This window comes from Phoenix dactylifera, chromosome 6, assembly GCF_051530095.1.
Source record: "Phoenix dactylifera cultivar Ajwa chromosome 6, Ajwa_hap1_PhDact_Kaust_v1.1, whole genome shotgun sequence".
NCBI lineage: Eukaryota > Viridiplantae > Streptophyta > Magnoliopsida > Arecales > Arecaceae > Phoenix > Phoenix dactylifera.
The window spans coordinates 23,086,286-23,108,425 of NC_143195.1; the positions used below are offsets into that span (position 1 = coordinate 23,086,286).

At 37.4% G+C, this 22,140-nt stretch overlaps 2 protein-coding genes across 6 annotated transcripts in view; both read right to left on the reverse strand.

Annotated features, from left to right (window-relative positions):
- The window catches only part of LOC149753355 (uncharacterized), a 100,154-nt gene that overhangs the window by 36,687 nt on the left and 41,327 nt on the right, over positions 1–22,140 (reverse strand). The gene's annotated exons all lie outside the window — the stretch shown is intronic.
- The window catches only part of LOC103710310 (uncharacterized), a 30,515-nt gene continuing 16,603 nt past the window's right edge, over positions 8,229–22,140 (reverse strand). The window contains exons 3-13 of one of the 5 annotated variants that reach the window (XM_088723399.2): positions 10,575–10,823; positions 10,402–10,491; positions 10,258–10,287; positions 10,088–10,177; positions 9,678–10,004; positions 9,393–9,556; positions 9,221–9,314; positions 9,051–9,146; positions 8,938–8,973; positions 8,714–8,787; positions 8,229–8,620 (exon numbers count right to left, since the gene is read on the reverse strand). In XM_088723399.2, coding sequence (XP_088579525.2) covers positions 9,834–10,004; positions 10,088–10,177; positions 10,258–10,287; positions 10,402–10,491; positions 10,575–10,790 — 597 coding nt within the window. In that variant the 5' untranslated portion in view covers positions 10,791–10,823 and the 3' untranslated portion in view covers positions 8,229–8,620; positions 8,714–8,787; positions 8,938–8,973; ... (2 more) ...; positions 9,393–9,556; positions 9,678–9,833. Of the gene's footprint in view, positions 8,621–8,711; positions 8,840–8,937; positions 8,974–9,050; positions 9,147–9,220; positions 9,315–9,392; positions 9,557–9,677; positions 10,005–10,087; positions 10,178–10,257; positions 10,288–10,401; positions 10,492–10,574; positions 10,824–22,140 lie in introns of those variants that run through there. The other 4 variants (XM_089923897.1, XM_088723400.2, XM_089923898.1 and 1 more) reach the window with 4 other exon arrangements.

Genomic DNA, 22,140 nt, shown 5'->3' on the forward strand with positions numbered 1-22,140 from the left:
AGATAACTTTTGGTCATACTATGACCAAACCTATCATATATAATAGGTGAAATTAATTCCCCACCCTCCCCGTGACTACAATGTAACAAAGAGTCCTTGTTGACCCAAGCGGAGTTTTCTAGTCCAAGGATGAGAGCTAATCTTAATTCCTCCTTAGTAGAGGTTTGTTTTTTTCTAAATTCCGAAGATGCCTTTTCATTGGCGTTAAGGTTCAAAACTTGCGAAGACGGTTGGAAAATGTTCCGCTATCTATTCTTTTATTTCGCTACCTCTTTTCTGGAGCCAAAAAAATAGAAATAGAACCTTATTTGTTTGCAGTGAATCAGGGAGAGTTTCTCTATCGGGATTCTCCGCTATCTTCCTCTCTGTTTCACGGTGCCTAAAAATCAGATAGCTTCTCTGTTTGCAAAGAGTCCTTGTGATCGTAACCGGCAATTGTTTGATTGCGGGATAGTATCTCTGTTGGAATTCTCCGATGTCTTCTTCTCCATTTCGTGTTGTCCAAAAATTAGATCGTTTATCAGTTTTCAAAAGTCGTTCTGATCTTATGCGGCAATGTTTTGATTGCTGGAGAGTTTCATTGTTGGAATTCTCCGCTGACTTCTTCTCTGTTTCGTGTTGCCGAAAAATCAGATAGCTTCTTATTTGTTTGTAGAGAGTCCCTTTAGCGGCAATGGTTTGATTGCATAAGAGTAAAATGGTTGCAATTATATTCAGATTTTCCATAATCCACTGAGACATCCCTCTATTCTCTGTTTTTCAATTGTGATTGAAAGAAAATTCTGTTTTAGCTAGATTATCTTTTTGTGTGTCTGCCATTGCTCATATCCTGTTTGGAAAACTTCTTCTGTGTCTGCCATTACTGATATCCTGTATGGAAAATAGTCCCTATGGCAGCATTCCCTTTGCTTCATTGTTGAAATAGCATTCTGAATTTTGATCAGTTCATCCCTCTTTCCTTTTTCTTTGTCATGGCTTCAAAGGACACAAGTAGCCCTGTTTTCACGGCTATTTGTTCTTATGATAACGAAGCTCTTATTATTTCCATCTCCGAGGATACAAATCTTGATCAAATTTATAAAAAAATAGTGAAAAGGTGGAGACATCTATCTGCTACAATGATAGAAGTTAAATTTATATTCCAAACAAGTCTAGAATGCTTGTTATGCTCCTAGGTGATAAGAATATTCGGAATATGTATCAAATACATGTTAATTTAAATGCATCGGTGATTGAGATGGTTGTTAGTCATATTTCATGCTTGACCAAAGCTACTGATATGGTAATTGATATGAGGTAATGCACAAAATAATTGCATCTATTGCAATTTTGGTATTCTTAGTTTAAATATTTGTTGTATTGCATATTTCACTTCTTAGTTTGTTCATGTTAAGTGCAAATTTTTTAGTTAGTATGCTGAATTATTGTTTAACTTATTGTAGGGATAGTGGCCCGTCCTAAAATGTTGAGTGTAGTTGCATATCCAGAAATGTTTCAAAGGGTAGCTCAAGTAATTTCAGTCGAGTTGTTGAAGAAATAAGAGTTGCAATCGAAGAGCAATCTAGTCAAAAAAATTCTTTGGATGTTTGGAAAACCTCTATAGAGGCTGTTAGTCAGGAGTTCAATGATGTGGAAACTCTTCGTGACACAATTCGCAACTTCTGCATTGCAAATTGTAGAGAGTTTGCGTTTGTGAAGAACGATCGTTGGCGAGTGACTATGGAATGTGCATACGAAGAATGTGAATGGCATATCTATGCTTCCCGACTTGGGTTCAAAAAAGATTTGCTATTAAAAAAAGTGAACAATCAGCATACATGTGGAGGAGGGTTGCAAGTCCAGTCGTATCTTAAGGCTATGAAACGTTGGGTTTCAAATATTGTTAAAGATAAACTTCAAGATATGTCGTTATATAGGCCGACTGACATCGTGAAGGATATTCGTCCAGAATATGGTGTTGAATTGCCGTATCATTAAGTTTGGCATGGGAAGGAGGTGGCTATGAAGGACCTTTATACTCACAAATCAAAATCTTATGACCGGATACACTGGTATTGCAAGGCCATTCTTAAGACCAACTCTGGTAGTATAGCGGAGTATGAAACCATAAGGTCGATTCATATGCCTATTCATTTCATTTCATTCTTCAATAACGGGTTTCATAAGAGGATGTAGACCTCTGATTTTTATGGATGAAACATTTATAAAGCATAAGAATGGAGGTGTAGTACTGGGTACGACTTTCTAAGATGCGAATGACGATATGTTTTCTATTGCTTATGGTGTGGTCCACATAGAGACTGATGACAACTGAAACTGGTTTTGTCGGATTTTGAAAGAAGCAATTCATAGTTGCAATGACTACCATGGTCAACAGTTCATATTTATGATAGATAGATATCAAAAAATTATTAAATTAGTGCCAAAGTACTTTTCTAGTAGTTACCACTCATATTGTTTCTGTCATGTGAAAGACAACTTCAACAATCAGGTTTGGATAGTCATATTCTAAATTTTCAACCTAGAATTTATCTAACTAATTTTGGATGTCGTAGATCTCATCCTATGATTATTGTCATTGTAGGTGCTTATCCATTATTGTGCAAGTAAGAGAAAGAGGCTGCTTGATTTACTAAATGCTGCTGCCTATACTCAAAGGCCGAATGTTTTCCACAAATTAATTAGCAAACTCACATTAGAAGCTCTAGGGACTAGAACTTTTCTCCTGCATACAAATTTGGAGCATTGGGCAAATGCAATATTTCTAGATCCACGATGGAGTATTATGACATCTAACGTGGCAGAGTGTTTCAATAGTTGGATCATGGAGGCTTGCCATCTACCCGTGCCTCAGATAGTTGACCATATCAGGCTTCAAATAATGACATTGATGCATGAACGGCGTAATTGAGGCTACAGTATTCAAACACATCTATGCCCTTATCCTAAGAAAGTACTGCAAAGATATGCAGAAAACGATCGGAGATTATCCGTATTTACGTCAAACATAATGATATATGACGTAAAGGATACAAACTACTCATGCAAAGTTGACCTCCAGAATAGCAATTACTCTTACGGTGAGTGGCGAATCTTTTGCATGCCATGTAAGCATGCATGTGCATGCATTGAGAAGGCTGGTAGATTGTTATACCACTTCACTGACAATTATTTTCAAGTTGAATTGTACAGAGCAACATATGCCGAAGCTATTAGTCCAATTTCTGATATTGAGGAGCCTTATAATGCCTCATATGATTCATATTCTACCCCCTATCACAAAGACTCATTCAGGCAGGCCTAAAATGAAGAAAAGACCTTCACAAGGGAGTCAATATGTCATATAAAATGTGGACGATGCGGAAAGCTTGGGCACAATAGGACTTGTAATGAGGTTATCAACTAAATATTTTGGAGATTAGTTTGAATGTATGGGAATCTGAATTTTTTAATTTTCTCATAGTTATGTGCTTCTCATTTTATGTGGAAGTTTTTTGTACACACAATTGATGTTAATGAATTGATATATGAAGTTTTTTGGTTACACTGGCACACTCTTATTCTTGTTGTTATTGCAGAAAAGGAAGATACAAACATCAAGAAATTCAGATGTTACACTGTCTCTACCCCGATTGTTAGTAAACAACCCTTGGCACACCATGGCATAGCATGGCACACAATTAAAATCCATGGCTAAATATCAGGTTATTTAGCTTGGCACACATAAGTACTTCCCGACATGCAGTAATACTGGCACACAGTTTAGTGATACTGGAACACAGTATTTAAGTTAAAATCCAATGGCAGTCCCTGGCACTCAATTATGTTCTTATTAAAGCCACAAACAGTTAACAATAAATTCAGAGATCATTAAGTCTTATTCTTTCCCTTGGTCGTCTACCCTTCAGAAGATTGTGTCGGCTTAGAAATAGGTAATATAGCTTGACACACAATAAGTACGCTTGGAACACACTTATTTAAGCTTGGCACACATTTTAGACTACTATGCACACATTTAAGTATAAGTGAAAGACACTTTTTAAAGCCTGACACACATTTAGTTAATCTCTGCACACAATAATGTATGCTTGGAAGACACTATAAATCCTGGCACATATTTTAGTGTTCTATGCCCACATTTAAGTATGCTTCGAACACACTTAATAAAGTCTGGCACACATTCAGTTCTTATCTGCACACAGTATAGTATGCACGGAACACATTAAAGTCTTCACACAGATAAGTATTGGAAGACACTTTATAAATCCTGGAACACATTTTAGACTTCTATGCACACAATAAAATATGCTTGGAACACATTTAAGTATGTTTGGAAAACACTTCTTAAAGCCTGGCATACATTTAGTTAATCTCTGCACATAGTAACGTATGCTAGGAAGACACTATAAATCCTAGCACACATTTTAGTCTTCTATGCCAACATTTAAGTATTCTTGGAACACTTTCTTAAAGTCTGGCACACATTTCGTTCTTATCTGCACACAGATAACTATGCTTGGAAGACACTTTATAAATTCTGGCACACATTTGAGACTTCTATGCACACAATAAAGTATGCTTGGAACACATTTAAGTATGCTTTGAAACTAATTCCCTAACTCAAATCCCAAAATAGAGGAAAATGGTTCAACTGGCACGTTGAATTTTCTGAAACTATGATATGCTTTTAAGCATAAACATAAATGTATCTACAACTCTAATATGGAGTTTAGCATACGTTCATGTTTTTCTAATTGGTGTACACTTCAGTGGGTTGCATTGGCTTTGAAACTAATTTCCTAACTCAAATCCCAAAATGGAGAAAAATGGTTCAACCGCCACGCTAAATTTTCTAAAACTGTGATACGCTTTTAAGCATAAACATAAATGTATCTGCAACTGTAATATGGAGTTTAGCATATGTTCATGTTTTCCTAACTGGTGTTCACTTCAGTGGCTTGCATTGGCTTTGAAACTAATTCCCTAACTCAAATCCCAAAATGGAGGAAAATGGTTCAACTGGCACGCTGAATTTTCTGAAACTATGATACGCTTTTAAGCATAAACATAAATGTATATGCAACTGTAATATGGAGTTTAGCATATGTTCATGTTTCCCTAACTGGGGTGCACTTCAGTGGGTTGCATTGGCTTTGAAACTAATTCCCTAACTCAAATCCCAAAATGGAGGAAAATGATTCAACTGGCACGCTAAATTTTCTAAAACTGTGATATGCTTTTAAGCATAAACATAAATTATTTGCAACTATAATATGGAGTTTAGCATATGTTCATGTTTCCCTAACTGGTGTACACTTCAGAGGGTTGCATTGGCTTTGAAACTAATTCCCTAACTCAAATCCCAAAATGGAGCAAAATGGTTCAAGTGACACTGTTGCCCAGTAGACAACCCAAGAGAGAGGGGAAGGGGGGGGGGGGGGGGGGGGGGTGAATTGAGTACTAAATAAAACTTAGATTCTTTTCAGATAATCTAGTATGGATTATGAAAGCTTTCTTAATTTTAATCTAAAAAAATTAATCAAACTATAGAGAAAGCAATAAAGAAAAGATGCTCAAAGAACCACAACACAAACACAATAAATTTTATAGTGGTTTGGAGTCAACCCAGCTCCTACGTCCACTCTCCAAGCCTCACTTGGGAGTTTACTATAATCCCTCGGATTACACCTGGTTGTTTTATAAGCTCACAACTAAACTTGTTTTTTTTACGAGATTACAATGAACTCGGTTGGTTTTCACAGGCTCACCGACTAAAACCAATCTAATTGTTTTCACGGGCTCACAATTAAACCCAGTTGATTTTTCTGGCTCACCAACCACAACCTATCTGATTTTTTTTCTGGCTCACAATCTAACCCAGTTGGTTTTTTCCGGCTTATTAACCACAACTTTACAACGTTGGTTCTAACTGGCTCAACAACAAACCTCAATCCTCTTGATTCAAACCTCTGATGAATCAAGTAACAAAATCCGACTATAAGTGTTTAAGAGTTACAGCTTCTAAAAAGGCAGATTTAACAATATAAGCAATATGAAAAGGAAGAAGCTCTTAAAAAGATTTTATGCTGAAAAAAAATATGGCTTCTCCTTTTTTGGATCCTCTCTTGAATATCTCGGTGGCTGAGGATCAAATGATCGAGCCTTGAATGTGAGAAGTACTTTTGAAATCGATGTAGGCGCAGTTACTTCTCTTTTCTCTTTTGAAAAGCTCTAATCTTTCTTTGGTAGTTATAAACTTGAATGCCCTTAATTCCTCTTATGTCTTCTTGTCTCTTCTAGACTTTTATACACTTTTTAGAGCTTTACTCCTCGAAATATAGCCATTGGGAGGAGTAAAAGAGCCGTTCTGACATGACTGTGCAGCCTGACAATGTGACCGTTAGGATCGGAGTCGACTCGCGCAACTAGAAGACGGCTCAGCTAAAACTAGAGATGACTCGTGTTCTTCGAGAGACGACTCGCTCACGGCATCTTCAAAAGTATTGGCCAGGCGCTCTTCTAGGAGACGGCTTGCGACATTTCGGAGTCGACTCGCCAAAAGTGGGAGACAGCTCGCGTCCTTCAGGTGTCGACCCGACCACAGTGTATCAGAAACTGACTTTCTGTCTTTCTTATCGGAGTCAACTCGCTCACAGCTGGAGTCGACTCGGCCTCAGAAGCTTTGAAAACTTAATCTCTGACATGGTCCTCAAAGTCGACTTGGTCTCAACGGGAGTCGACTCGGTCTCAGTGCCGCAGAAAATATTTCTCTATCTTTCTTGTTGGAGTCGACTCGTCCATAGCTAGAGTCGACTCAATATCAGTTGGCTTGAAAACAGGTATTCTGTCTTTTCGCAGGAGTCGACTCGCCCTAAGTCGGAGTCGACTTGGGCATTGTACCTCAGAAAATACTTCTCTGTTTTTGCTCTATAAGTCGGCTCGGTCTCAGTCGGAGTCGACTCGTACTCTGCACTCAGAAATTCTGCTCGCTGCCAATCCTTTAGGAGTCGACTTGCCTAAGCCGGAAGTCATCTCGAGGGCGTGCCAGATAGCAACCTTTGTGCCAGAGTCGACTCGAGGATCCTCGGAGTCGACTCGAGTGCAGGACAAAGACTAAAATGGTTCCAAACATTGTAGAAACTAAACTTAAAATCTCTGAACTATTTTCTGAGGCATTTAAACACATTTTAACAATATATTTTCTGAAACACTCATTTGAATTTATTAGTATAATATGAAATCTACTCACATATTTTGGGCTCATCAAAATCACATAAGGGAACAACAATCACTCAACAGACACGCTTAATTTTCTAAAACTGTGATACGGTTTTAAGCATAAACACAAAGGTATCTGCAACTGTGATATGGAGTTTAGCATAGTTCATATTTCCATAATTGGTGTACACTTCAGAGGGTTGCATTGGCTTTGAAATTAATTCCCTAACTTAAATCTCAAAATGGAGGAAAATGGTTAAATTGGCACGCTGAATTTTCTAAAACTGTGATACGGTTTTAAGCATAAACACAAATGTTTCTGCAACTGTGATATGCTTTTAGGTAAGTAACCCTTGGCACAACATGGCACATCATGGCACATAGTCAAGTGCAGGCAGGAAGCTACAAACTTCAACAAATTCAAATGTCATGAATCTGTCTCATATGTATGTGATGCATGCATATGTTCTTGGAAGCCTTGCTGGTGCATAATTTAGCATGGAACACATTTAAGTTACCTGCACACAGTTATTTGAAACTGGCTCGCAGTTTTGTGAAACTGGCATGCAATTAGAAAAGTTTTAAAAATATTAAGAAAACATGGTACACACTGAATATAGATTGACACCCATTTAATCAACCCTTGGCACACCATGGCACACCTTGGCACACAGTTACAATTCCATGGCACGCCATGACAGTTTAATTCCCAAGAAAATAAAAATTGCTCAAAACTTTCCATAATCATTAAACTAATTCAAGGCTAATCTTATTAATTTCCACTATTAATTATCCTGCTTTTGCTTTTGATATTGTTTTCAATGTAAGAAAAATAGAAATCAGAAGTCAGAAGCTCCCACTTGCAGCATTCAAACAATACCTTTTTCAGAAGTTGTACTGACTGTAATTATAAGAGATCACATGGCACATACTAAATTTAGCAAAGTACACAGTTGAAATATCATGGCATCCAGTTTAGAGCATGACAACAAAGATAGGTTGGCCATTCATCCCAAAAAAATCAATGTAATCATCATATTTGTCTCAATGTTTTATTACACAAAAAATAAAAATGTTATAAGGCTATTTTACATTTGAAGGCTTTAATCTCTATTCCTACATAACTTCTCATCGTACCATGACTAGAACCTATCATATGTAATGCAGCGGTCATTTAACAAAATATTGCCTGCAACCAAGCTTCTATATAAAGAGGGATCCTTGAACTCTTCCTGTAATAGTCTACAAGTGCCTCGTGTTAGTATCTCTGCAAATATGAGCACATACACTCCGCAGACCACACTATCGGCGTCTGTTGTGCACACTCTCGAATTTCACAAACGATACATTTAGGAATAGGGTATCCGACGCAGTCTTTTAGCCAATATCTCAAAAATGATACCTACATGAATGTCCATAATATATTATTTTTGGTGCACTTGTGATTCCATAAAAAAAGAAAAACAATGTAAAATCTTGTACAATTGATACCCACATATTTAATAGCGTCGTCTGCTACATTGAAGCTCCACATTGAGTTGTAGCATTCAAAACGCTGCTCTTTTAAGTCTAAAGCAATTAGATACCAATGTCATCTCGTATTCATCAAATGAATAAATATCTACACCGTTCGAGATCGGCAAGTTATATTTCCCCTAACCACTTCTGAATACTAGGTTGCAAAGAATTTATAATGCATTTGGTAATATCAGCAGTTACCTCAAGATCGCACAATAGATGTTGAACCACAGTAGCCTACAAAATTTATTATGGCACACAATTAAATTCTATTTGAACGCAGCTACTAAATTTAAATTGTGGAAGTAAAGAACCTGTATCTCGCAATGCAAGAATAAACTTGGATTATCAATGAGCTCAGTGTACTCTCCATGGAATAGCTCAATGACACAAAAGTACACATTCATGACCTGTACTTAAAAAAATATGTTAAAATAGCAAATGATATAGACTTAAGTGAGGTATATGTCTCTAATTTACATACATCACTGCGTAGTGGCCCATCATGAAGGAGTTGGACTATGGCATCACCGGTGCATGATGGTTTCGAAGTATTTGCATCCTCCCAAATGTTGTGCCTACGTAATTTATTCAAATATTTAAGGTACTTTATTTGTGAGAAATGTGAGATTGCACAGTTAATATAAGAAACTTACAAGAAGTGATTTTTTTCAAGAAAGAAATCAATAGCTTCTTCATAGTACATAGGGAGTATACCTCCCCCCTTCCCATGATAGGTGCATTTTGGTGCCACTTTGATTGGCATCTCTAGCGATGCCGCTCTCTCAACATCAATTATTTTAGTCGATTGTACTAAATGCTAAGTGCAATTAAAGGTTAAAGGTGAAGACAACAATTTTAGTTAGCAAAGTCATGGGATATAGAATCAGCATATTATATATGGATACAAAATATTTAAGGAAGTGACCAATTTGCTATACCTCTCCACAAGGGGATGTTTCTTTGTCGATTGGAGTTAACTTGTGGAGCTCCATAAGTGCAGTAGTGATAGACTCCAATAACTTACTTGAGTGATCAGGCAAATCCTCCTTTTGAATTGCTTGTGCCATACTAGCTTCACCTATTTTGTTGACTTTCTATTTTTTCTTTGCCCTTTTATAAGCCTTCGAAAATTGGGATATGGCCTTTGCTTTCTCCGTTGCCTTTCTCTCACATGCTCCAAACTTCACATGCTTGCATAAGGAGGAAATATATTTGGTGGTGGATCCACATTTCTTCTCGCCCTCAACATTAGTCGCCCAAATAATCTGATAAGAATATGCAATTTAACTAATTACCATTAATACTACAATTGTAAAATTATAATTTGCCAGATGCAAAAGTTACATACCTCCACCTCATCTGAACTACGGTGCATATCCTCTTTTTCCACTATAGCTTGGTCCAAAGCCTCATCAACTGTAGTATGCTCTTTCCTCGCCTAATAATTTGTTGTATTTAAGTCATACAAAAATCCATGCTCGACAAGATGACTGATTCAATTCGTGAAACTTTGCTTACCTCAGCAAAATCTGTGGCATCTCGGAGGACCTTCTCGCGATGAACATCAGTGGGCTAAATAACTTGATAGGAATTCATTTTATGTAATAACGATTATACTACAATTTCAAAATCAAAGAATGCCAGAAGGAAATAATTACATACCTCCACCACATCTGCACTATAGTGCATATCCTCTTTGTCCACTGCAGCTTGGTCAATTGCTTCACCAATTGCAATATGCTCTTCCCTCACCTGATAATGTGTTGTATTTAATTCATACAAAAATACATGCTCGACAAGATGATTGAGTTAATAATTCGTCAAACTTTGCTTACCTCAGTAGAACCTGTCGCATGCTTACTTCGTTGGTCATTCACCAGGAGACCCTTATCGTGGAGGACCTTTTCGACTCTGGATAGCCTCTTATATATCAGGACCATCATCTGATCATCCCCGCCTTCAACATCCCCAAAGGTTTGAGGGTCTTGTAAACTAAAGCCATATGCCATTAACCTCTCAACCACTCTCATGCGTTTCTCTAGGCTTTCCATTGGATGTGGTTCGCTATAGCTGGATGAAAGTAACTAAAACAATCGAATTATCCAACTTAGTGTATGTATTTAACTAAGTGCCAAATGGAATTAAATGTGTGTCAAGTGGTTGTAAGTATGTGCTAGCAACAATTAATGATGTGCGTAGAAATGATAGGTGTGTGCCAATTGGAGCTAAGTGTGTGCCAGCAAGTGAAAAGTGCATGCCGAATGGAAGTAAATGTGTGCCAAATGGTTGTAAGTTTGTGCTACCAAGAAATAATAATGGTTAGAGATAGGATAGATGGTGTGTGCCATATAGAAATAACAACTTGCCGGCAATTGAAAGGTGCATGCCAAGTGAAGAAAGATGTGTGCCGAATGGTTGTAAGTGTGTGCTGCCAAGAATTAATAATGTGTATAGACATGAGAGGTGTGTGCCATATGTACATAAGTTGGTTAGTAGTCATGAATGTGAAAACTCTACGTGACACCATTCGCAACTATTGCATTGCAAATTGCAGAGATTTTGTGTTCGTGAAGAACGATCATGAGCGAGTTACCATAGAGTGTGTATATGAAGGTTGCGAATGGCGCATCCATGCTTCTCGCCTTGAGAATGGTGAAACGTTTGCAATTAAAAAAATGCACTGTAACCACACATGTGGAGGAGGGTTGCAAGTGCGGTCTCATCCAAAGTTTGAAACGTTGGATTTCGAAAATTATTAAAGATCAACTTCAAGATATGCCATTATATAGCCGAGGGATATTGTAAAGGATATTCGTCGAGAATATGGTATTGAATTGCCGTATCATCAAGCTTGGCATGGTAAAGAGGTGGCTATGATGGATCTTTATGGTAATAGACAGCTACTTATGACTGGATTCGCTGGTGTTGTGATGCCATTCTTCAGACCAACCCCGACAGCATTGCAGAGTATGAAACAATTGAAGGTCGATTTAGACGTTTATTCATTTGTTTTCATGCTTCACTAATGGGTTTCAAAAAAGGATGTCGTCCTCTAATTTTTATGGATGACACATTTATAAAGCATAAGGATCGAGGTGTACTGCTTGGAGCCACTTCCAAAGATGAAAATGATGATATGTTTCCTATAGCTTATGGTGTGGTAGATACAGAAAGTGATGAAAATTGGGAATGGTTTTGCCGATTTTTGAAAGAAGCTATTCCTAGTTGTCGTGAGTATCATAGTCAACAGTTTACATTTATGACGGATAGATATCAGGAGATTATTAAATCGGTGCTGAAGTACTTTTCTGATTCTTACCACTCATATTGTATCCGTCATGTGAAAGAAAACTTCAAGAATCAGATTTGCATCATCATATTATGAATAATTTAATCTACAAAGTATCTAAGTAATATAGCATGTGGTATATCTGATTTTTAATTGTCAATGCAGGTGCTTGTCCATTATCGTGCAGCTAAGAAAAGAGGCTGATTGATTTACTAAATGCTGCTGCCTATACTCCAAGGCTTAATATTTTTCAAAAGCTAATTGCAAAGCTTACATCAGAAGCCCCTAGTGCTACCACCTTTCTCCTACATGCAAAGCCGGAGCATTGGGCAAATTCAATATTTCCAGGTCCACTCTGGGGCATTATGACATCGAATGTGGCAGTTTTCGACTCACTTCCCTTTAGCTAGTCAGAAACTTTCTTCCCAAACCTTTCCGCCTTCCCCACTCCTCTGCCCAGCCAAAATTCTTGAAAACCATATCTTTCAGGCTTCGAGGCACTATTTTCTGGCTTCTCGACTTCCACACTCCTCCATATTTTTCTCTTCTGCATGCATGGGTGTTTGCCATTTTGCCTCCGATGTGAGTCATCTCTGCAGCTTGTCTCTAGGTAGGTTAATCAATAAAGCAAAATTAATCTCAATTTAGATAAACACCAAATTGTTATATAGTATACTAGGTCATTAGTTTTTTGATAGTGAGAATGGTCAGAATTTGAAAAAATAAAAGATAGAGAGCTTGAGCTAGTACATTGGATATATTTGTCATGTAAAAAACATTCTTTCATTGATAGTTATTTAGCACAATTTCTGTTCTTTATTAGAGTTATAAACATCATTTATTAATGTATGATGATTTACTCAAATATGTATATCTAATTTAGAAATGATATTACTAAAAAGTATTGTTTGAATATCATTTATGATGCAATGATCTAAGATGAGATGGCTACAAAGGAGCAACATCAAATTTGAAAAAGTGAAGAATGCTTCAATTCTGAGGAGAGGCAAAGGACCTTCTATTGGCCTAAAGAATATGGTCCATGGAAAGTGCTCCTTCAGCCACTTGATATATCTCACTGTCATCCTTGTCGAGTCCATGTCTGAGGAGCAGAAAGAAAGGGTGATCAACACTCCATTTAGACATATGCTACCTCTTCCATATATCAAACAGAGCAGGCCAGTCCTACATACTCCTTCTGGAATGATGAGAAGGAGAGTTTTTGGTTTGATAAGGTACCTTTTGTAGGAACCGATTTTGCACTCTGTACTTGTCCTTGATTTAAAGGCCACGGGCGATGAGGTCGAATTGTAGAGGGAGGGAAGGGTTAAGTCTGACCTCATCACCTTATTTTTTGAAGGTGACCACAAAACGATTGACAAAAGATACAGTAAAAATAAATTAAAATATTTTGTTGGAAAGAGTGGGCGACAATATGTAGAGGATTTTACAAAATTATAGGTTTTGTATCTTTTTATGACTATCCTCTTTCCACCCATACACTACTATGTTCCTAAGGTATTATGTTCATATCTTGATGATTTAGACTGCTTAGGATCGTATAGTTGGGGCTTGCAGTTTTCACTTTTCTTTGCTAGTAGATACCTAGTCTAGTCGAGAGTGTCATGGAGCTATTTCATCAAGAGTATAGGGAGACTGTTCAGAATCTAGCTTTATTCCTGCATTGTGAGTACATGTAGTGAATTGCTGTGAAGCATGCATTCTGTTAGTTATATTACTGTATAGCATGTTATTTTAACTATGTGCTATCTTAAGTTTACAGTGTAGTATGTTATTTTAACTATGTATCATGTAAAGTTAACTCTGTACCAAGATATTGTAACTATGTGCCAAATTCATTTAATGTTGTTCGGACATAAGTAAGTCGTCTGCTCTTTTGTTTATGTGTGTATGCTGTTGTGCTTCAACATCTGTTGTGCGTCAGTGAGGTAACCCATGAGATTACCAAACATATTTTAGATTCATAACAACCTAGCATTCAGAAATGATTGGGAGATATATAATTGGGGAAGTTGCTTAGCGGTCCAAAGTTAGACTCGGCTATAACGAATAGTTCCTGTTGACTGCTTTTTTAATAAGCGGTCCATTGACATTTGAAATGCCATAACGAGACCAAAATACCCCTAACCCTTCCCCTCTTCTGTCGTTCGTTGTATGCTTCTCTGTCCATTGGAACAAGCCCTATTCAAACTTCACCGATTCTAGCCCTGGTTTCGTCCCCAAAGTTCGTATCCTAATCCTCTCTTCGAACGAAAAAAAATCCTCTTCTTCTCGCCCGATTTCGCTTGATTTTTATGCCCCAGTTTCAAACCCTACAACTGCAAACCACTACCCAACGGTATTCGATCTTCCTCATTTCTCCTGTTAAGCCGTTCTCCTCATCGAAAAGGAGAACCCTTCCGATTTGATTTTTCGAAGCAAGGAGATATTTTTCGTCCGGCCTCGGAGTCGACCTTCGAACTGACTTCGCCCTGTTCGTTTTTGGCGGAAGCTTTGGTGGACATTGCTCTCTCCAACCTTCCTTGAGGCATCTCTGCATTCCTTAAATAGGTTTGTCAACCATTGCCGCATGCTTTCTCCAATAATTTTTTTGAATACTAACATGATATGCAGTATTGGAGGGCATTACTTTTTAAATTGTGGGAATGGTTAGAATTTGCCGAATTAATAGATAGAGAGGTTATGGTAGCACATTTCAGATATTTGTTATGAAAAAATATGACTATTCCATGCTAATTATGTTCTTTGTTATAGTTTTTAAGATGATTCCTTTTGAGTTGATATTATTAAAAAAAAAATTTACTATATTTGTGATGCAGATATCTTAGATGGCCCCAAAGCAAATTACAGGCAAAAAACCTGCTATTGGCCCCAGTAATATGGTGAATGGAAGATGTTACTTCGCCCACTTTGTAAGTTTTATGGTCATCCTAAACCTATGTATGTCTCGTGAACAGAAGGATAGGGTGAGTGGCACTCCTTTTGGGCACATGCTAGATCTACCATATATAAAACAGAGTAGGCCTGTGTTAGACACATTGCTCTCCTTTTGGGATGATGTTGAGGAGGGTTTTTGGTTTGGCAGGATTCTAGTGCCTTTTGTAGGGATTGATTTGGCACTAATCCTTAGTTTGAGTGCCACGGGTAATGAGATGGAACTGCATAGAAAGGGAAGGATTATGTCTGACCTTATCACCGGGTATTTTGAGGGCAACCACAAAAAAGCTAATAGAGGTGCAATTAAAAATAGATTACAATATCTTGTTGGTAAGAGCAGACAACAAGATGTGGAGAATTTCACAAAATTATGGGTTCTATACCTCTTTAGGACTATTCTTTTCCCAACCGTACACTACTATGTTCCTAAGGCATTATGTTCATATATTGATGATTTTGACCACTTAGGTTCATATAGTTGGGGTCTTGTCGTTTTCTCTTTTCTTTGCCAGCAGATACCTAGTCTATCCGATAGTGTGAAAATAAGAAACATAATCGGCGAAGGATCTGTTAGATACATGGGCGGCTGCACGATCGCTCTGGTGGTAAGCATCTTAATGTTTTTTTTAAATTTCATTGTTACGATATATATATTTACTTGTAATTTGATGTTTGCAATGGTTTTTGCCAGGTACAGGCTATCGAGCATGCGAACAGCATTGTTGGAAGCCACCGACCACCATTCATGTATCTACGTCTCCTACGTTGGAACAATACCCCATTTCCTCGTAGGGTGGACATGATGGTCGATGTTATGAAGAATTTAAAACGATTTGAGGTTTGAATGTTGATTTCTTACATTACAAATATTTTAACTTGTTCCTAAAATTATGTGTTCGCTCGTTTTAGGTTATCAAGAAGCTACAACCTAGAGAGGAGGAGTTGCACCTTCTCTCGCAAGGAAGGCCACAATTAGTTCGCCCGACAGAGATGCGAAGGGATGAAGAACTGCGACAATTTATGCATGTCGGAAATTAGGTATCCGCATAGTGTGACCTAGCATTTCTGAAACTTACAACCACTTTTGATTTGGCATGCACCTTTCACTTGCCGGCAGATAGTTAACTCCATAGGGCACATTCCTACCTAGTCTGTACACAGTTATTAAATCATGGCACACATTTAGGTATTATCCTGTCACACACTTCAGAGTTATTTTCACACAATAAGTTGTGCTTGGAACACACTTCTTAAAGTTTGGCACACTTTGAGTTATTATCTGCACATAGTAAAGTATGCTTGGAAGACATTTATTATAGTCTGAAACATTTCTGCACACAGTTAAGTATGTTCACTAAGATACTTTATAAATCCAATACACATATTTCAGAGTTCTATGCACACAATTCACACAATAGAGTATGCTTCGCACACACTTCTTAAAGTCTGGCAAATATTTAGTTATAGACTGTACACAGTAAAGTATGCTTTGAACACACTTGTTCCCTGTGGCATGCATTTAGTTTTTATCTACACATAGTTAAGTATGCTTCGAAGACAATATAAATCCAATGCACACATTTCAAACTTCTATGCACATAGTTGACACAATAGAGAATGCTTTGAAGACACATTTACATCTAGTTGGCGCACACATATCATGTATCTGCACTACTGGAATTCTTGCTAGCACACACATTTAGTTCATATCTGCACAGAGTTAAGTATGCCTACAGTTAGTTAAATACATACGCCACATTTATTATTGTGTTGTTTTAGGTACCGTCATCCAGCCATAGTGATCGACATCCACTGCGGGGCATTCAGACATGTATCACAGTGCTTGAGACGTGTTTGGTAGAATATGGCTTTAGTTTACCAGAGCCTCATCCTATTGGGGATGTCAAAGGGGAGGACGATACTCATATAGAACTGATCGATAAGAGGGTGTCGAGAATGGAGGTCCTACAAGATAAGGGCCTTCTAGTGGATGACAAACTTAGGGAGCATGCTACAGTTCCCGCTGAGGTAAGCAATTTCCTACAAATTTTTAAATGAACTATCAGTTCAAGGTAAGCAATTTCCTACAAATTTTTAAATGAACTATCAGTTCAAGTATGTAGTAATGTATGAATTAAATATGGCAAATTATTACGTGAAGGAGCATACTACAGCTGCTGAACCTTTTCGTAAAGCTGCTGTTCAGAAAGATGATATGCAGCATAGTACTGATTCGGTGGAGGTATATAATTATTTGGTTCGTAGTGTATATGCTTTTAGAATGGTAGTTGAGGATGATAGTGTTATTTTGATGATTAGCAAGCAATAATCTAGAGTATATTATAAGTTAAATTGATACTTCATTTATAAGTTCATTACTCTCAGTATATTTGTATGAATTGATATAGATACATGTCTTTGTTCATTTGAATGAATCTAACCTTGAGATGCAGCAAAGTGTAGATTGAGTCGACCCAAAGGATGATTGGGTCGACCCCGGCACATCAAGAAGTCATTTGGCACACTTCTGCAAAATTGGCACAGATGAACAGTGAGTTGGGTCGACCCAAGGTAAGCATGAGTCGACCCAAACTTCAAGAACCTCAAAACATGAAAGAAATATGTTCTCTGGATTTACTGAGAGGGTCGACCCAAACAGTGGTTGAGTCGACCCAAGCTTGAGTCGACCCAAACCCTGAGAGGGTCGACCCAAAGGCAAGACAGAAAGGCAGACAGAAAATGGTTCTCTGGAATTACTGAGAGGGTCGACCCAAGAAGAAGTTGAGTCGACCCAAGTGAACTTTGAGTCGACCCAAAGAATGGTTGGGTCGACCCATGGGAAGGAAGGCTGAAATTTCAAGTTTCTGTGTTTTCTGAGAGGGTCGACCCAAGGAATGTTTGAGTCGACCCAAGTGAAAGTTGGGTCGACCCAAGGACAGGTTGAGCCGACCCAAACACGGGCTGAAGCATAACGGCTAGTTCTGCAGATGTACTTTTTGTCCTTCCCAAGGTCAGTAACGGCTAGTTTTTCAAATCTAACCATTGGGGCTTGTCCAAAGGATGTGGGAAGCTATTTAAAGGGGCACTATTCATCAGATAGAACAACTTTTGAAAGAGATATCAAAGAGTACACAAGAAAACAAAAGTGCCCTAATCTTCTTCATTCAAGTGCTTCATTCAAGAATCAAAGAAAGGGGTTGAGCAGATTTAAAGAGTCATCAAGAGCTCCATCCTCCCTTGAAGAGTGAAGCATCCTGGACAAAGAAGAGCAAAGCCACTTCAAAGCGATAAATACTTTCTAACTCTTCTTTGTAGTTAATATTGTTTCATTTGCTCATTTAGGAGTTTGAATCTTTCTTTTTGTTTATCGAACTATTTGTAAAGGTTCGTTGGTAAACCCGTAAAACCAACAAAGGTTTTTGGTGAACCCGGAAAACCAAAGTGTAAAGGTTCGTTGGTGAGCCCGCAAAACCAACAAAGATTTTTGGTGAACCCGGAAAACCAAAGTGTATAGGTTCGTTGGTGAGCCCGTAAAACCAACAAAGGTTTTTGGATTGTGAGCCCGGAAAACAATCCAACTGTAATCCGCGAGATTATAGTGAATTCCCAAGGAGTCGCTTGGGGAGTGGACGTAGGTGCTAAGGAGAGCACCGAACCACTATATATTGTTGTGTTTGTGTTGTGCTTGTGTTTACATTTATTCTTGCATTATCTTCCATCTTTGTTCTAGTTTAACTCATTCAAATAATCTAAGAAAGCAACCACCGCACTTAATTAAGAAAGCTTTTAAAACACCAAAATTGAGAAGAAATCAATTCACCCCCCCCTCTTGGATTGTCACCTTGGGCAACAAGTGGTATCAGAGCGAGGTGCTCTAATAGTGCTCATTGATCTAACAATCAAGAGTTAAAGATCATGACAACCCAAGTGGGATGCTCTATGAGTGAGGGGCAATCCACAAATAGACCACCTCTATTTAATGGCACAAACTACACTTATTGGAAAGCTAGAATGAGGATATTCATTCAAGCTTCAGACTATGAACTATGGCAAATCATCACTAGAGGACCTCACACACCCACACTTAACATAGAGGGCACTATCATACCCAAACCAGAAATGGATTGGAATGAAAGTGATAGAAGACTAGCACAGTTAAATGCAAAAGCTATAAATATGCTTTACTGCTCATTAGATGTTAATGAATTTAATAGAATATCTACTTGCACTACTGCCAAAGAAATTTGGGACAGACTTGAGGTCACACATGAAGGGACCAATCAAGTTAAGAAATCAAAGATAAACATATTAGTACACAAGTATGAATTGTTTAAAATGGAACCTACCGAGTCCATAACTGATATGTTTACTCGTTTTACTGACATTATAAATGGGCTTAAGAGTTTAGGAAAGTCTTATTCTAACTCTGATTTGGTGCGAAAAATTCTCAGGTCTCTACCAAGGAATTGGGAGGCCAAGGTAACCGCTATTCAGGAAGCAAAGGACCTCAACACACTGCAGTTAGAGGAGCTTCTAGGATCACTCATGACCCATGAGTTGACAATGAGACAAAATTCAGAAGATGAGGTCAAGAGAAGAAAGCCCATTGTCCTAAAGACTACCACCCCTAAACAACTAACTGAATCGGAAGATTCAGATGATGATGAAGAAATTGATGAAGAAGGGATGGCTGTGCTTGGGAGAAAATTCAGAAAATTCATGAGAGGTAAGAATAGATTCCATAAAAAGAAACCCTTCCTTAAAGGTAACTCAAGCAAAAAAAAGGGTAAGGACAAAGAAAAGGAAAAAGAAACTCCCATTTGCTATGAGTGTAACAAACCCGGGCATTATAAGATAGATTACCCAGATTTGAAGTAGATGGCAAGAAAGTTGAAAAAGAAGAATTTCATGGCTGAATGGAGTGAAAGTGAGGAATCAAGTTCGGAGGAGGAAGATCATCAAGAGACGGCCCAAATGTGTCATATGGCCAATGACGATGAGGTAGATTCTGAACTTGACTGTGATTTTACTGTTGATGAATTACATGATGCATTCTTAGAACTCATGGAAGAACATAAGAAAGTAATTAATAAAAATAAAGCTCTAAAAGAAGAAAATCAATCTCTCATTAAAGATAAGTTAAAATTGTCTCATAACTATGAAACATTAAGTAGGAAACTTACAAATGAAACCAAGAATCTAATTGCTGAAAATATTAAGTTAAAAGAAGATGCTGAAAAATATAAATCCTTGGTAGATAAATTTACTCTTAGTTCTACCAAATTAAATATGATTCTTGATAGCCAAAAAGCTGTATATGATAAGGCCGGTTTAGGATATAGAACGAATAGGAAACAAAAATTCTTAAAGAACATTTTTGTAAAAGCTAAAAGTGAAAATATTACTTGCTATTGCTGCAATAAGTTAGGACATAGAGCATATGAATGTAACTTTAGAAAATCCAGTCAAAACAAGTTAAGTTATAATCAAAAGATTGAATTCAAGAAAGTTTGGGTTCCAAAAGGAACATGGAGTACTAACCCTAAAGGACCCAACTTAGTTTGGGTACCTAAAGTTTCTTCTTGATCTTGATTGCAGGTGTGTCTTGCAGCTGATAAAATGGAAAAACGATGGTATCTAGATAGCGGATGTTCAAGACACATGACCGGTGACGAAGATCAATTTGTCACCTTGGAATCAAAGAAGGGTGGAGTAGTAACCTATGGAGACAATGGTAAAGGGCATATCATTGGAAAGGGTAAAATTTTCATTGCTCCATCTATTTTTGTAGAAAATGTCTTATTAGTTAAGGGTTTGAAACATACCCTTCTTAGCATAAGTCAATTTTGTGATAAAGGGTTTAAAGTTATATTTGAAGCATCTGTATGCATAATCACTAATCCTAAAGATAATAGCATTGTACTTGTAGGACAAAGGCAAAGAAATATTTACTTAGTAGATCTTCATGAGTTAGGCAAGAAAAATGGTTTATGCTTAATTACTAATGAAGAAAAGAAAAATGAAACTAGTTGGCTTTGGCATCGAAGATTAGAACATGCTAGTATGGAATTAATATCAAAACTAGTTAAGAAGGAATTAATAAAAGATGTGCCAAAACTGATCTTTGAAAAGGACAAAATATGTGGACCATGTTCATTGGGAAAACAAACTAGATCATCTTTCAAATCGAAGAATGTAGTATCAACAACTAGACCATTTGAACTCATACACATGGATTTATTTGGACCTACTAGAACTACAAGTCTAGGAGGGAAGAAGTATGGACTAGTCATTGTTGATGATTTTTCAAGGTATACATGGGTTTCATTTTTGGCACATAAGAATGAAGCATTTTCAGAATTTTTGAAACTATATAATAATATCATAAATGAAAAGAAACTCACCTTAGTAGCAATTCAAAGTGATCATGGTACGGAATTTGAAAATCAATACTTTGAAGAATTTTGCACTAAAAATGGAATATCACATCAATTTTCAGCACCTAGAACGCCTCAACAAAATGGGGTTGTTGAAAGAAAAACAGGACATTGACAGAAATGGCACGCACAATGTTGTGTGAGTCAAATTTTCTTTTGGGCTGAAGCTATAAACACTGCTTGCCATATTCTAAATCGAGTTTTAATACGACCAATAACCAAGAAAACCCCTTATGAACTTTGGAAAAATAAGAAACCTACTGCAAAATATTTTAAAGTATTTGGATGTAGATGTTTCATCTTAAACAATGGCAAGGAGGATCTAAGCAAATTTGATGCCAAGTCAGATGAAGGTATCTTCTTAGGATACTCCACATCTAGCAGGGCATACAGAGTATTCAATAAAAGAACCTTAGTGGTGGAAGAGTCAGTCAATATTATATTTGATGAGTCTGATAGTGAGTCTGCTAGGAAAGAAAATACTGTTGATGATGATACAGAAATTATCGACTTTGAAAAGTTGAAAATTGATGACGTGCCAAATCAAGATAAGGAAGATGATTGCGTGCCACCACAACCCCAAGACGTGCCAAAAGAATGGAGGTATGCACATGGACATCCTAAAGACTTAATCATTGGTGATCCATCTCAAGGGGTAAGAACTCGATCATCTCTTAGAAATTTAAATGATTATCTTGCTTTCGTTTCACAATTAGA